The sequence below is a fragment of the Anser cygnoides genome, chromosome 22, assembly GCF_040182565.1.
Source record: "Anser cygnoides isolate HZ-2024a breed goose chromosome 22, Taihu_goose_T2T_genome, whole genome shotgun sequence".
Taxonomy (NCBI): Eukaryota; Metazoa; Chordata; class Aves; order Anseriformes; family Anatidae; genus Anser; species Anser cygnoides.
In genome coordinates, this window is record NC_089894.1 from 3,918,901 (window position 1) to 3,935,562 (window position 16,662).

General features: G+C 46.0%; 1 protein-coding gene across 2 annotated transcripts; it reads right to left on the reverse strand.

The window, feature by feature from the left end:
- Nucleotides 1–3,467: 3,467 nt before the first annotated feature.
- LOC106049237 (gametocyte-specific factor 1) lies at nt 3,468–12,922 on the reverse strand. 2 transcript variants are annotated; one of them, XM_048047874.2, is made up of 7 exons: nt 12,772–12,922; nt 10,349–10,446; nt 7,837–7,963; nt 6,806–6,892; nt 6,278–6,338; nt 5,203–5,285; nt 3,468–4,102 (listed from the first exon to the last, which is right to left on the reverse strand). In XM_048047874.2, coding segments are annotated over exons 1-7 (480 nt in total). In that variant the 5' UTR covers nt 12,794–12,922; the 3' UTR covers nt 3,468–4,100. The 2 variants fall into 2 exon arrangements, with proteins under 2 accessions (XP_047903831.1, XP_047903830.1); XM_048047873.2 differs by having other exon boundaries at nt 5,203–5,291.
- Between the last annotated feature and the right edge of the window lie 3,740 nt (nt 12,923–16,662).

The window sequence follows — 16,662 nt, forward strand, 5'->3', positions numbered from 1 at the left end:
CGTGCTATCTCTACAGACCCTCGGCCCAACTCCAGCTCTCCCTGGACCTAGCAAACCAAAAACTGCTGCACACCCAGGTGGATTCCTGAGAGCAACCTGCCCTCCTCCTCTCCAGGCAATCATTTGGCATTTATTCTTCCACTACTCTTGGGTTTCTCTGCACCTTGATTTATGGAGGTGAAGAGCTAGGAGCAAAAGAGAGGGAGCAGAGGATAATAAAACAGTGACATGGGACCAGAGCAGAACACTAAGTGATATCAATAGTCTGGAAATGGGCTGTAGAAATGACAATCGGGATGAACTTCAGATAATATCAGACTGGCAAAATCCAGGGCAGTTATATTGTCAGAGACATACAGCTGTACCGGCCAGAGTAAAGGCATGCTGCTGCCCTTGGCCATCCTAGTATTTCAAGAGTAACTCAGGTTCTGGCTCAGTGCTTCCCCTCTTTACTCAGAAGGAAGGAAGGGTGCCAGGCTGGCCAGCGGCAGGTGAGAAGAGCCCTGCAGAAAACCTCAGGGAGTTTGTCTGCAGAGCCTGGGATCCCACCTGGTTTGGTGACAGAGCTCCACGATGAGCGTACAAGCTCCTGCTGTCCCAGTAGTTCACAGCAGCCTTCTTAGAAGAGGGACATCACAACAGCAAGATGGGACACAGCCACTGTCCTTCTCACGGTGACCTGTGTGTTCCAGGGAAATAGGACAGCTGCCACACGGCAGTGAGACATTGGCAGGGCTGGGAGCTCCATGTAGGAAGGCCCTTCCAAGACACTGCAGAGGAAGTCAATTGGCTGTTTCAATTTACCTGCTCTGGAACACGCACATCAGACCTGCACAAGGAGACACCCTGTCTGCATGGTTTGGCTAACTCTTCAAAAGAAATGCTCAGCTCTGTGACTGCAGCCAACGTGTGGGCAGACCGGACAGTCACCGCTTTGATTTTCAGCCTATTGCTGAGTCAGCAGTTATAAAAGACCTCCAAGTTGAGCTTGTGCTTTTGGTTTTATGGGTCATAACCTTGACTAAAAGCTGGGAAAGGGGAAACAACTTCTTGAATGTGGTTTTGTTTTAAAGTTGAGATCCGGGGCCAGAGCCTCATCTGCCAGAACAAGGAGACTCTGCGCCGCCTTCAGTAACCCCAGGCATTCTTACCTGCTGCAACTTGAAGCTTGGAAGCAGGTGTTAGCTCTCTAGGGAGTTAAAGTAAACACTGCATCCAACAAATCAATGTAACCTCAGGTGACCTGCTGCTGCACAGCCGGGCTATACCTGGAACATGAGGGCTGTGGTCTCTGGAGAGACTCCCTGGAGAGCCTGGTCCCCACCACCACCTAGCCCTTTCTCCTCCAGGCCTCCTGAACACAACACAAACAAAGGAGCTGTATACAGAAATCTGTAGGCAAAACAATACCAGGAGCTTGTTCACCTTCCAGAACATGCATGGAGGGACATTTTTTGCAGCTGGTGTTTCCCTGCAGATCCATTCCATTCTCTCTCTCCTACACCCAGCACTTCCATTTGCTTATTAGAAGCCATGTGATGGGAGAACTTTCCTCATCTTCCTCTTTTTCTCACCCTCTTAGCTTCTGCACTTGGTATGTGCCAATGTAGTTCAAGACCCTGTATTTATGTGATGATTAGGTTAAAACAGTGACTAAGCAGGATTTAACTGATCAGATTCAAAGCTTCTTTATTCACATGAACAAAGATCCCTGCCCCCTTTGATGTGCGTGACACTGGACAGTGCTGTTCTCCTGGACATGAGCTAGTAGCAAACACAACTACCTCAAATCCCCCTTAGCTGAATACAGCACTGAGGAAAGCAATCATAGTCTGAACTGCTGGGAGGGAGAGGAAAGAGAGTGTGTTTTCCAGGGCTATGATGATTAATGTGAACTGTGGACGTGAACCATGCATATGGACACTTGTAATTGTGAATACATCTCTGTGGGATTGTAGGCAGCTAGTATACATCTTGACTATGGGGAAAGTGGAATGGGACCGAAGGATAAAGAGGTATCACAGGCTGTAAACAAAGACCGCATAGACTTCTAGGGTCTTCTGGTGCCAGAAATAAAAAGCCCAGAGAACTAGGCAGTACAAACTGCTGAGTGCCAGAAAGACAGGATGCAGTAACTAAAGTCACCCCATCCAGACCTTGACCCTGAAAAGACGTGTAGCCGAAGGCAGAGCCCTCCTGCCTACTTAGTCCAACACTACAAAGTTAAAAAAAACATGAGTTCACATCCAAGTCTGGCTTTAGCCATTGGACTAGGGAGGAAACCACCTCCTCAGTGCTCTGGAGCTGATGAGAGGAGGGGGAAGACTGGAGAAAGGACACTTTCCCTGTGCCAGTGTGGTTCTGCTGAGGGAAAGCATGTGCTAAGTTCTGCAGATGAGAACAACAGGGACAATGTGGGAAGTAGCAGAAGGTGCTGCTCATGGCATCCCTGCTCCAGCTGCAGTCTGTGGCCAAAAGGAAAGGCGCTGGGCACCCCAGACCAGACCACCAAGGCATGGAGAAAGGTCTTACTCTGCAGGATGCTGCAAGCAAGAGTCCCCACAAGGGGAAGTGCAGGAAACTGGCTGAGCTGACTTGATCACAGCCCATAGGGAACACAGAGCCCAGAACTGGGAAACAGACTGGCTCCCTGCTGATCCATGTAGGCCTGTGCATCGTGCTGTGCTCCCATTACTGTGTAACACATAGGCCCAGCCAGGGGGGTACAGAAATAGCACGGGGCCATTCTGCAGTGCAGGCTCAACCCTTCAGCAGGAGAAAGGCTGGGCATAACTGTACAGTGAATGACAGGGACAAAGCAGAGATTTGGGGGTCTGCTGGTATTGGAGCTGCAGCAACAGCATGGGTGTACCTCATCACTGAGCAGAGCAGCTACACATCTGTGTCTGGGTGCTAATCAGGGGGTGGCGAGACCCATTAGACACCATGTAGGGCCATGGGCACCAGGACAAATTGCAAGGAGCTCCCACGTGTCCAGGCTCCCCAGCAGAGAAGAACTTGTGCCTAAAGGTAAATGCTACCTCCTCTCCTCCCTCCTGAGTCACCTGTGACAACTGCAAACACAACCATTTGTATCCCAGATTTCCATACAGATTTCTAGTCAGACTAGTTCTATTGCCCCAGAGCTCGTAGCTCAGACAAGGCAGAAATGGCCCAGCAAGGAGGGTGTACACGTGAGAGTCCTCACGGAGTGAGTTTAACAGCATCTGTGCCACCAAGAAACTCAGGTTGGAGGAGAGTCATCCAGGCATATGCTTGGAAACCCTTCCTAGCGGGCCAAAATGTGCTATTTCTCTACATCCCATCATCTTCTCTTGTGCAAAGAACACATCCAGCCTCTAGGGAAGGGGGAGGAAGCCCCAGCACTGCACAGCCCACCCATCGTAAGAGAAACCATGGACTTAAAGGATTAAGTAGCTGCAACCACAGTGATAGTCACAAGAAAGTCCAATGGGTCCAAGGCTATTCACAATCTTTTTATTGTAAATTGCCATTTTGAACAAGAGCCTTGACAGAATCAAACTTTAAAATAATCTTAATTTTGCACGCTAGTCAACATGCCTTATTTTACATCGGTAGTAATACAAATTGTAAGATTCCAGGGTTTTGAGGAGCACTTTTCAGAATGCCAACGACATTAATTTCTTCCTAGAGAAATACCCCATGCTGGTTCTTAATTGTGTCTGTGTATTTAGACCTCATTTTGTACTTTGCATCCATTTTAAGATGCAAATCTGCTTAATCCAAACATTTACACAGCCCTAGATGTATATGATAGTGATCTAAACTATTTCCCAGCCCCAGGAAAAAACAGTTACATTAGTGCTCTCCAACAGGTTTTAAGTGTTAGTAAACTTTTCTTTAAACGAGAACTACAAAACACTAATGGAAACTAGAAAAGTAACTAAGCTTACTGTTTAAATTTAACCCGTGTACATGCATATAGGATGGATTACATATTGTAAGGAATTCACAGAGGATTCCCCATTATACGAAACAAACAAATTGAAACATCATGCAAACAACATGACAAAGCGAAGGCTTAAGGCTTGAAGCGGCAAAGGCACGATCACGATGCTTTCTAGAAAGAAGACAGAAGTACCTATAAATTAGAATGTACTAGCAAACCAAAGCTATCTACTTCACATATCTGAAGCAGACAAACTCAGATGCTGAAAAGATAAACAGCAAAAACTGCATGCATGGAAAAATACTTCTAGGTTTGGCTAGTCCAGATGATTTTTATTAATCCTTATGCAGGGATGCAGTAGGAAGTCTCAGCCTCCTTAAAGGCTGGAGAAACTCCCACAATGTATTTTATGCTCTGCAGGCTGTAATAGGCCATTAAATATGACTTCACTAACTACAGATGACCACAGGTTGACTACTAACTACCTAACCACAGGTTGCTATAGAGTAAGTTTTCTGTACCTCTCCAGCACATAACCAAGTATTTTCCCAGGTATCCAGTAAACTTCCACAGAGATCATTTCAGACACCTTATAATCCAGCTGCTTTGCAGGTACATGGCATATGCTTATGATACAGGGTAGAAATTCCTGGAAATTACTCTGTGGTTCCTGACTTCCACTGAAATGGGACTACAAAAGTTTCTGCTACATCAGGGCCAGCATTCACACAAAGCTGTAGTTTATGAAGGGCATTTCTAACCCCCCAGCATAACTTCATCCCTTCATTTATAGCTAGCACCAAACATCATTATCATAAGTACACAACTCTGAGTGGGCCTCTTTTGCAAACGTACGTGCCTGTTTTAAAGCAACAATCTAAGGTACAAGATTTCAGTGGTACAGGCAATCCCCCCTGATGTTGTTTCCTACTATTACTTCTCCTCCTGTCCTCTCCTTGAACTTCTGAGGCCTATGAAGAGTAGAGAGGTTGTTTCATGTGCCAAGAGCATTACACTTGCCACAATTTCTCAAAAGATTGGTCTGCTAATCAGTGTGTACCTCAACGAGACCAAGCAGCACAGCTTGGAGCTCTGAAAAGGACCTCAGTCTATTAGATTCCTTAGGAAGCTGCTTTCCAGGAGGACCATGTTATACAGTTCCTCTCCTGTCCATTCAGTGGTTGTCCTAAGGCACTGCTCCAGCTAGAAGTTTCAGTAACTGTCACTGTCTACAGAAATTTTGGCATCAAAACCACATGCACACTACTTACAGCCTTTCCACGATTCAGCATATGGGAAGGACTCAGGCGCACGTACACTTGAAGGCAGGTAATTCTTTTGTCCCAAGGTGGTACTGGAACTGAAAGACTACAGTCACTTCTCATGACAAAAGCACTTGCTTAAGTTTATGCACTTTACTATATCATGGAGCAGAGTGGGGACACAAGGAGATGGTACTTTGCTGCTTGGCAATGGTGACATTTACAATAACTACATGTGCTCTAAACATTATAAAGTTTTTTCAGAAAGCATAACAAATGAAGCCAGATAGCACTGTTGACACCCCTCATGGAAGGAAGACTGTATCTTTTGAGCCCATACAGAACTGTAGAGCAGTCAGCTGCAAGACTACTTCTACATATGGGCTTAAACAAACCTTAAAACATGCTTTAGCAACCCTGGTGCTGCCACCACACCTCACGTATAGCCTGCAATAATGATCCACTGTTGGATCACTGAAGCCAGGCAATGCAGCTCCATCAAATTCACAGCTCCTACTATGCTCCTCCTTCCCCCAAACCCAAACAGTGATTACATTTTACAAGGGACAAGATGGGGATTTTTGCTAACACAGGGCCCTACTGCCAGTGCATCTGCCAAGAAAAAGGTGACAGGAGGTCACAAGGGACTGCTAGCTAATTACTAGTTCCACAGGAGGTAGCTCTCTGAAGAGGCTCCAGAGCGAAGTATCTGGCTACATTTCCTAAGCCAGCATAATGGCTGAACACCTCTCACATAGAGGCTCAGCACCTCTCTTCCCTGCACACTGGCCAGAATTGCAGCAAGAACTGAACACTGCACAGCAGCAGGGAGAGCACTCTGCCACAGGCACGTAAGAGCACAGAATAACTGTGTTCTTGCAGCCCAAGGGTTTCCCTCTCTTTTAAGGACGAGTCATATGAGAAAGCAAGTAACAACGAACCAGCACCATAAAAACATTCACTGTTAGTGTACAGTTCCTGGGAGGAGAGAAACATCAGCAAAGCCAAACATCAAGGCTGGGCTGGGAGAAGGCTAGAATATTCTTCTATACCTGCGGTAAGGTATCAAACTTGCATTCTCTACCTGTTTATGCCAGAGTTGGTCATGCCCCAAACAAAAGGGGAATTTGGCTGCTCCAAGAACTCTGCAAAAGGAAACAAATGACATGGCTCAAAACTAATGAACACCAGCAAAGACAAACACATCAGATCAGGAGTGTCTTTGTCATTATTTCTACATGTTAAAGAGCAAATAGAAATTGATCCTGATGAATATAAGCGTCTGCTTCACTGTCACTTAACTAAGGAACACAAAAGTTACCATGCTTCTGATTTCATCATTGCATAGGAGGTACAACAGCTTATATGTAAAGGAGTAGATGTTTAGAAATATATCTCTGTGCCAATTACAGCAGGCATGTTGAATAATTCTCCATGTCCAGAAAAGCCTGCTAAGCCAGGCTATGCGTACTTTCAGGAAAGAACACAAGCAGGGTGTCCTACATATGAGACCTAAATGAATGGCACCTCTGGACTCACACTGTCCTAAGTGGAATTGTAAGACAGGATCAGGGAGAAGTCAGCAGTGTTGCAGAAGGGGGAAGTTCCTTACCAGTTTCCCAGTCTTCATCACATGGAGGCGCCTGCCAAGTGCTCACAGCGTTCACCTGCTCTCTCTGGAAGCCAGAAGACTGGTTCACTACAGGATGACAGAAAGATCAGTGACTGTAGTTTGTCCTGCTTCAGAAGCATTAAGTACTTTGGATCAAGTTGTAAAACAGTTCTTTGCTTTAGAGGAATGCCCCCCACGCAACATGAACTGGTTAGGCACACCCAGGAGCCAAGCATGGATCGGAAATCAAGCGACCATAAATAACTTTTTCAGTGAACAGCAAATGAATCTGTCCCCTGGGAACTGGCAAAGGAATGCTCAAGTGGAGAGGAAGCCTGCTAACACAAATGCAGGCATGACCGCTAGCCTCAGAGCAACTCAACAGAAGATGGAAAGCCATCAGCTCTGTAGTGTGTCAATAGCTTTAGAGACAATGAAGAGAACTAAAGAGACACTGCATAGCACAGGATGCTTTTCTAAATAATTTGGGGGTTTTGTCTCACTGGGCAGGAGACAGGAATCTTAATTGTATTGCAGACAAAGCAAGTTCAGCAGCAGAGGAGCCTGCAAAAGGAGCTGACCAATCTCTCATTGGGAGTGAGCTATTCAGGTTGCCCCAGCTGCAGGGATTTTCATAGCTTAGACACCTATTTGACTTTTCACATGGCACCAGTGGTCAAGCCTCAAGGAAGGGAGATCATCTCTATGAAAAGAAGACTCTGTCTTTCCGGTCACTGAAGCATCAGAGCTCCTGCTGGAGGCATTTCAATATGCACAGGCTTGGGTACAACCTTTTTATTCAAAAATCCTGGGAATAAAGTATGTGCAAAGGCTAACAGGAGCATCTAATGAGCCTACTCAATAAACCAAAGCAATCAAGACTCAAGTTTTTTAAGGCTGTTATGTCACACAAAACTATAGACAATAATTTGACTCCCACTTTTTTGGTTATAATAGGAGCTATCCTGACAAACAGGAGACCTCAGTCCCTAGGGTGAAGATGCATCTTAGAGCACGGGTGGTTCCCTTACCTATATCTTGCTCAATGAACCCTTTGTCGTTGCATTTCGATATGTGATCACTGAGGTCAGCTTGAGGAACAAGATGGCGAGCATTGAAGGGGCACGTGGCCAATTCCTTTGCAACATGAGGGTAGCTCTAGAGAAGAGAAAACCAAAATCATGTGCCATACTTCTCAAGTTCATTTTTCCTTATGTTTTTTACAAAATTAACAAGAGATATTTGTGATATTGCTTTAAAAGGCTAATCAAGGAATGGCAAAATACTGCTCAGACACTACAGTTGCAAAGAGAAACTACGGAATTGACTGTTCTTTGAAAAAAAGTTCACTAAAAAATTAATCAGCTCAAGGGTGGCTCAAATGAAACATACCTCAGCTAACCTCCCTACAGTTTGCTGCAACACTGGCACTACAGCTACATGGTTTAAAGCACATATGAAGCTATTTTAAAAACAATAGAGGACAGATGGTAGGCAAATCTAAACTATTCAGGTATTTTTAAACAAGCAGGCACAGACAGAGAAATTCTTTAACCCTTTCAAAACAGTTAGGGAGCTGGAAGCATTCCACCTGCAAACTTTGGTGCTTCTTCACATAGACACAGGTTCTAGTCACAGTGCTCAGCAATTACTACGGTAAATTAGTTCACCCCCTTCTTTATTGGGAAAAATCACAACTTTGCCACTGTCCCAGTACCTGCCTGGCTTTGGCTGGCACAGCTCTGCTTGTCAGGGATCACGCTTGCACCCAAGACAGATATAGAGGCAAAAGTGCCTGGTATAGACGCTGCTCGAGGCAGTGAGCCCTCTACTACCACTGATACACAGCTGCAGCGCAGGCTCCAAGGCAACTGTCATTACCTACACCTATGGAGCTGTCGACACAGTTCTGGCCTTAACAGGTCTGTATAGCTGGGTTGCTGTGTCCTCATGTGTCCATCAATCACTTCAACCACCTTCAGCAAACTGCTCTGGCAGGATCAATATAAATTCTGCAAATTACTTACAGACACCAACTGCATCTGTGTATTGGATTTATGTGGTCAGGTTTTGGTCAGGTTTTGGTCAGGGGGGGTGGGGCGCAGGAGCGGCCTCTGATAGAGGTCAGGAGCTGCCCCATGCTGGTTCTGGGAAAAAGCTCAGCAGAGAAAAAACATTTTGAACTGACTGCAGCCCCAGCCCCCTGCGCCTCCTGGGGAGAGAGGGGAGGAGGCAGAAGAACAGAGACTGAAGTCGAGCTTGGGAAGAAGGGTGCTGGAAATAAGGTGTTTTTAATTTTGTTTTCAGTCCTCACTGTCCTACTCTGTTATTAATTGGCAATAAATTAATCTTCCCCAAGCAAATTCTGTTTTGCCTATGACAGTAAATGGTGAGTGATTTCCCTGTCCTTATCTCAACCCACATTCTTTTCTTTATTTTCTCCCTCTGTCCTGCTGAAGAGGTGGAATGAGAGAGTGGCTTGGTGGGCACCTGGTGACCAGGCAACTTTAACCCATCAATGTGACAGGTGATCATTATTACAACTCAACCCTCTCATTAGGAAATCTTGCAAAAACTGACTGGTTAACAGTTATGCAACACAAGGACAAAAACAATAAGGTTAACATTTACTTGCTGATATTGTTCACCTGGCTCATGCACATTCTTGCCAAAATTTGCAGGGAGTGAACAAGGAAAAGTCTCTTGAGTGCTGGAAAAATAGATGTACTTGCTGCTCTGCCCACCACTTTCACTTTTTACTTAATATTTTTTAAACCACTAGTTCCACCAAAATTAATTGTTTGTAAGTACTAATACTAGTGCATACACCCTCCAGCTGCATCTTTACTGAAAGGCACAGCACTGCTACACTGTTTTGAAAAACATATTGGTAAGCTGAAAGAGGAACAATTGGTTTTTAGAAAGTCTCAGCAAAAACCCAAAGCTTGGTCAGTTACTGGCACATGACCAGTTAAAAAACAGATCTAAAGTATACAGAGGAGAACTGAGGTTGGAATGCTTCCAATTAAATGATTTGTATTCAAATTCTGGATGAAAGATTGAGGTAAAAAAATCCACCTCTCCCATGTGTGCTGAACCCAGGATGTGCAGTTTCTGCCATTAAATACTTATTAACAACATTAAAAAAAATAAGCAGCTATGCATTTATGTCACTTAAAAAACAAATTGCAACATCAAACCATTTCTACTCTGACTAGCCAGAGGTGGTACACATCACTCAGCCTGAGTTCTCTTCAGCTTAAAGTGGAAAAATTTATCAGATCTCCATGTGAGCTGCTTGAAGAGACTGAGATTTCATCCCTGACCTAACCATGAAGAGCTACACCAGTCTTAGGTGAGCTAACATGTCCTTGAACCCGTTACTAAACAGGTCATAAAAATATATGAAATAAAGGCTAAATGGGGCTATTTGTCAGGAACTTACTTGAGCCAGCCAGAAAACAAAATGAGAATATGCACATTGTATTTACAGACACGTGCGCAGAACCCCCATTTGGTGCCTTGTTTGGCCGTTCAGCTTACCTTCTTGCACTTTACAAGGTGATATGGAAACCTACAGGCTCTGATTCGATGGTGCTTATTATACGGACATTGTATTAATCTCTCTGGATCCAAAACATCTAGAATGGAAGAATTGGGGCAGGGGAGGGGAACTAGTTAGAAAGACAAGATCTAACATCACTAAGACAGTGAAGCGGAACAAACACACCACCACATCAGGGCTGTGATTTTAGGAAGTTAAACCAGTTGTTCTTACTTTGAAACCCGTCATTGAGGCAGGAGCCTGTTTTGCATAACCAAACAAATTCACTTTGAAGTTTGAGCTGACACAGACATCAGTCAAAACAGACAGAGAATAGTAAGCAGCACTGCATAATAACACTTTAAGCTACCATATTAGCTAGATCACCACATTTACTCAAAATGAATGAGGAGAGTAGTACTTTTCAAACTATCTTGGATGAGAATCACTGGAGCGATGATACATCCACCAGGGCCCTCGGGAGCTTCATCACTGAGAACCAAGTCTTTTTTGATCATCAGCTAGTTTTGCTGGAGGAAAGATGCCAGCCAATTTAATCTAATTTCTGAGGAAACAGCATGCCTAACATGGTTTATGTGACTTCTAAGTGAAGTTTCTCCCAAGTCATGCAATTATTTAGGAGCTAAGGAGTTACTAAAACACCTAAGAACCCAGGCAATGAACAGGGAAGCAGTATGAATGTGTACATCTGTGATATATAATCACTTTCATATTCTCAGTGAGGAAAAAGAACGGCAGCCAGAAAGAGGTATAGGTACCCACTGCTACCTGCAGATCTGTTTGTCGTGTACTCACCAGGGAGCCAGACCAGGCTTCTTTCATCATTTCTGCCGTGCTGGTCTTTTTCACAGGCTTTTGATGCGCTTTGATATTTTTTTTTAAGCTGCTTTGTAATCAAATCCTAAACATGGGCTGCAGTTTGTTTAGCCTCTCCCCTGCTATCACATCCCCTTCTTCGTGTCCAAAGAAGGGCAACGAAGCTGGTGAAGGTTCTGGAAAACAAGTCTTATGACGAACACCTGAGGAAGCTGTGGTTGTTTAGCTTGAAGAAAAGAAGGCTTAGGGGAGGCCTTATTGTACTTTACAGTTACCTTAAAGGAGGTTGTAGTGAGGTGGGATCAGGCTCTTCTCCTAAGCACTAAGTGATAAGACAAGGGGAAATTGTCTCAAGTTGCACCAGGGGAGGTTTAGGGTGTTTTTTTTTTTTTTTTTGAGAAATTCCTTCACTGAAAGGGATGTGCAGCTTTGAAACAGGCTGGCTAGGGAAGTGGTTGAGTCACCACCCCTGGAGGTCTTCAAGAAATGTGTAGATGTGGAACTTAGTAGTATGGTTTAGTGGTGAACTTCTCGGTACCAGGTTAAAGGTTGGACTAGATGATCTTAGAGGTCCTTTCCAACCTGAATGATTCCATGATTATACAAAAATTGGTGCTCAGTTGTCTCAACAGCCACTTCAGGGAGCTATCTTGGCCCACAGGCTGACACCTAGTTAAGGTGCAGTTCCTCAAGTCACACTGAGCTGAGTTCATGTTCTGAGCCACTAGGAATGTTGGACATAATCCTTCTTTCCATCCCAGCTGTGCTACGCTGCCACTTCCAGCTCTGCTGCTTGTGAGCACCTCTCACCTCCATTAGCCAGTCTAGGTCATTAGAACAGCTGAAAACCAAAGACTTCATTATTAAGATGGATTAACTAGCTTTCTACTGCTTCAGCTGTCCCTGGAATAGCAATTTGAAGTGGCTTTTCTCTCTAAACTGGCTCAATAAATCAAACAAACTATGTGGCCAGTATGAGAACAGAGGCAAGAATGAGTACCTGATGGAGAGGAAAGGGAGCCCTTACTGCTACACAAAGCAGCAAACACAGAAGTGCCAGGAGCTGGCTAGATCAGGTCAACAGATGCAGCTATCACGCAAAATGCTACAGCGAGTAAAGCCTCTGAGGCACCAAAGCAACATCAACGCGCAGCTGAGATCCCCAGCCCTTAGCAATACGGCTCACAAAACCAACCCCCAAACAATTCCACCGCCACCAGACATCACCTGAAAAAACTCCAGGCAGGCACAACGCCTGCACCACAGGCGGTGGCTCCATTTGAACGCTGCCCAAGGGCCAGACCCCACCCATGCCCCGTCCAGTAACCACAAGCAGCACAGACCTAGGTGAGCCGCCCCACTCATCGCTTCCTTCATGGCTCAGTCACACAGCGCACGGAGACAGCACCAGACCCACCGCCTGTAACACCCCCCCCGGCGCCCAAACCCCGAACACCCCCCCAGCCAGTCCGCTCAACACCTCCCCCCCCCCCTTATCTGCTTCGCGACAGAGAAGACAATCCGGGAGGGAAAGACACAAAGGAGGAGCGGGGCCGCCTCCGCCTTCCACCCGCCCGAGCCTCACCGAAGTCATCCTCCACCTCCATGGCAGGCAGAGACAGAGGGACCGAGAGAGACCGAGAGCGACCTCGGGGCCGTGCCGCGTGCGCGGGCCGCGTGCAGCGCCTGCCCCTGGCGCCTGCGCGGCTGTCTCCTAGCAACCACCCCTGCCCCGCGCGGGGCCCCACCCGCCGTGGGGCGGTTGCCGGGGCAACGCCTTGTCCTTGATCGCTGGCCGGCGCCATTTTCTCCAACCGGGGCCGTGCCGGAGAGCCCAGCGCTCGCTGAGCTCCCACCGCCCTCCCTGCTCCCAGCGCTTCACGTAGTGCCCCCGGGGTGTCCTTCTCGCCATCGGTGCCCGAAACGGGTCCAAAAACTTGGAAGGAGAGCGTGGCCCCGCTCTGAAAACCTTGCAGGAGGCTGGTGCCGAGATGGAGCTGGAAGATGGGTGAGGGCACGGCAGAGCTGTGCGCTGTGCAGCCCTGGTGGGTAGGTGACCTGCTGGGCCATTTCCTGCTGTTTTGAAGCAAGCTGAGTTGGTCGTCCCATTTGATTTCAGCCTTCCACCAGTCTCCTGTCTCAAAGGCTCTGAGCAAAAAAAGCAGGTTTGAACAAAAGCTGTGTTTCACCTGCTCTTGGATACGTGCAGTGTGGGAGGAAAGAAACCTAATGTTTTACTGTCTAATCTAATCAGAGCCCTCCTGCTTCCCCTCCCCACATTGCTGGGTTCAAAACCAATCACTTTTGCTAAGTGATTACCTCATTTTGCAACTAAAATATAAGTGTTGAGTAGACATGAGATGAATGGAGAGATACTTTTTCTAAGCAGATGGCTGGTATTGCAGGGGCCTGGGTTCTACAAACACATTTTTAACCATAAAACAGCTCAGGATAGGCTAATCCTGAGTTTCCATAGGAAACTGACAGGATCACCAGGATTAGAAACACTTCCGATTTTATGTTGCCCAAGGGTTTACACACAGGTATGACTCTTTTTATCCCCATTTCCAGAATGTTCTTTAGTCAGGGAATAATTGAAAAGTGACTTGGATGCCTGTCGTATGCTCTGTGTTACGCTGCAGAACCTGAAGCAACCATTGCTGATACAATAATGAGCTGCGCTTCCGTCTCAAAGCAACTGAGCAAATTGGCAGGAAAATGTCTCTTCATGGTCACAGGTCACTCAGTTACAGAACATGTGAGTCTTTCGCAAAACTTACCCTAAGCAGCAATATGCCTTGCCTCGTCCCCTTCTTGTTTTCACATTTAAAGTAGACCTTTGGCCTGAGCACTGCATTTCCAGTCTGGGAGCTGGCAGGTGGTTCCTACCTTCATCCTCAGACATGTGGCTCTCCTTTGACACTCTGGTCTGGAATTTAAAATAGAATAGTTCAGCTGGAAGGTACCTTCAGAGATCATCTAGTTAACTGCCTGACCATATCAGGGCTAAACAAAAGTTAAAGCATATTTTTGAATGGCATTATCCAGATGCCTCTGGAACATTGACAGGCATGGGAGCATCAACCACCTCCCTCGGAGGCCGGTTCCAGTGTTTGACCACCTTCATGGTAAAGAATTTTTTTGTGATACCTTGTCTTAACCTTCCCATGTGCAGCTTTGTGCCATTTCCCTGCATGCTATCATCGGTTACCAAGGAGAAGAGATTGGCCCCTTCTTCACTTCCCCCAAGGAAGTTGTAGAGAGCAATAAGGTCACCTCTTAGCCTTCTTCTCTCCAGACTAAACCAACCAAGTGTCTGCAGCCTCTCCTCATAGGACATGTCTTCCAGCCCTTTTATCACCTTTGTTGCCCTCCTCTGGACACAGTCAAGTAAGTATCTTAATATATTTTTTATATTGTGGAGCCCAGAACCACACACAATATTCAAGGTAAGGCCACGCCAACACTATGTCGAGTGGGAGAATCACCTCTTTGGACTGGCTGGCTATGCTGTGTTTAATGCAGTCCAAAATGCAGTTTGCCCTCTTGGCTTCCAGGGCACACTGCTGACTCATTACTCTGTCCCAAGTGTAGAACCCAGACTTCAATTTTGTTGAACTTTCATGCCATTGCTGATTGTCCAGTGCTCCTACTTATCTGTCTCCTTCTATCTTATCTTTCAATCCCCCTACCTCTTCTCAGTGAGGTGGGGGAGAAAATTGGGAAAAAAAAAAGGTAAAAAAACATGTGGGTTGAAATGAAGACAGTTTAATTGGATGGAAAAGGAAGGGAAAATAATGATAAAAGAATATACAAAGCAAGTGATGAATAATGCAGTTGCTCACCACCTGCTAATCAATGCCAATCCAGACTGCAAGCAGCAGCAACTCTCCCACCCAACTCCCCCCATTTTTATTTTTCAGCATGACATCATATGGTATGAAATACCCCTTTGGCCAGTTTGGGTCAGCTGTCCTGGTTGTGTCCCGTCACAGCTTCTTGTGCACCCCCAGCCTCCTTCCTGGCAGGGCAGCATGAGAAACTGAAATGTCCTTGACTCTGTGTAAGCAGTGCTTTACAACAACTAAAACATCAATGTGTTACTAACATTATTCTCATCCTAAATCCAAAACACAGCAGCATACCAGCTTCTCGGAGGAAAATGAACTCTATCTCTGCTGAAACCAGGACACATAGAAGGAGATCAAAGTACCAAGACAGGACTTCCCTTCACAAACTCATGTTGTCTATGCCTGATAACAGCTTCGTTCTTTAAACGCCTTTCAGTAGCACCCAAGATAATCTCCATAACTTTTCCAGGGACTGAAGTTAGACCATCTGGTCAGTAGCTTCCTACATCTTCTCTTGTGCCCTTCTTGAAGATTGGTATAACGTTTGCTAGCTTTCAGTCAGCAGGGACCTCCCCAGACTCCCAAGACCTTAGGCAAATTGAGAGGAGTTTTCCTTTGACCTTCTCTTGCTGTTGGCATACTTCAAAAACAAGTTTTTTGTTGTCTGTCTATGCTAGCCAGTGTCAAGGTGAGTTGCTTGATTTGCACCTCTACTTTTTTTCTTGAATAGTCGAACAGAAGGAAAAGCAGCTACTTGCTTGCTGGCAGTGTATACCAACAAGCCTTGAAGTGTTGAGTAGCACGTGCTGCCCTCCAGACACAGGGATAGTGATGAGACTCTCCCAAACTCAGGGGTATGTGTAGTTGTGAATTCAAAAGAGTCATGAACACTGCCAGCTGCTTTGGCAAGGGAACTGAACCACACGTCAGTTCCTTCTTAGACTGATTAGCACCTACCCCACAGCAGGCCTCACCCCCAGTGGGAAGATTTCTCCAGTGGAGTACATGTCTATATAGATGGAGTTGTCCAGCAGAACATCTTTTCCAAACCTGCTTTTCTTGCAAGGGAATCAAAGATATTTAGGGAGAAAGTTTGTTGTCCCTCAGCTACAAAGCCAGCTGCTGATTAGGGCTCTGGGTGGTCATACATCATCATACTCAGGAATGCCCTGAAGCAACTTAGCAGTTCCCCTTCCTCAGCTGCAACCCTCTATCCCGTTTATCCTGCTAAATGAAAACACTGCTTTGGAGAGCTCCTGGACTCCACTTAGACAAGAAGTCTAACAGCACCAACTGGCCGGCCATACTCCCCTCCCACTATTCTTGTAATTAGTGTATTTCTAGAAACTTTCCTCAGGAAACCCTTGGCACTTGGCATAGATCTTAGTAGGTGGGCAACATGCACTATGAGCCTATTCATTCCCATTCCTACTGTTCTCTGGGGACATTTTCTACATAAGAACACCTCCTGGCAAACACAGCAGCATCCAGAGGATAACAAATATCCTTTCTTCCCCTTCACAAATGTTTGTGGAGCTGTTGCCCTCAAGGGCCTCCAGCAGCTCTGGCTCCTCACAAGAGGCCAGCAGTCTAAACACCACTTCTGCAGGATGTGCATTGAGAAC

What these genes read in the sequence shown, in the direction of transcription:
- LOC106049237 (XM_048047873.2), bottom strand. Translation starts at nt 12,793, where the DNA reads ATGGAGGTGGAGGATGACTTCG. An exon ending in GGAGGTGGAGGATGACTTCG is followed by an intron (nt 10,447 to 12,771) that starts GTGAGGCTCGGG and finishes CTTCCATTCTAG; the next exon opens with ATGTTTTGGATCCAGAGAGA. An exon ending in ACCTTGTAAAGTGCAAGAAG is followed by an intron (nt 7,964 to 10,348) that starts GTAAGCTGAACG and finishes TCTCTTCTCTAG; the next exon opens with AGCTACCCTCATGTTGCAAA.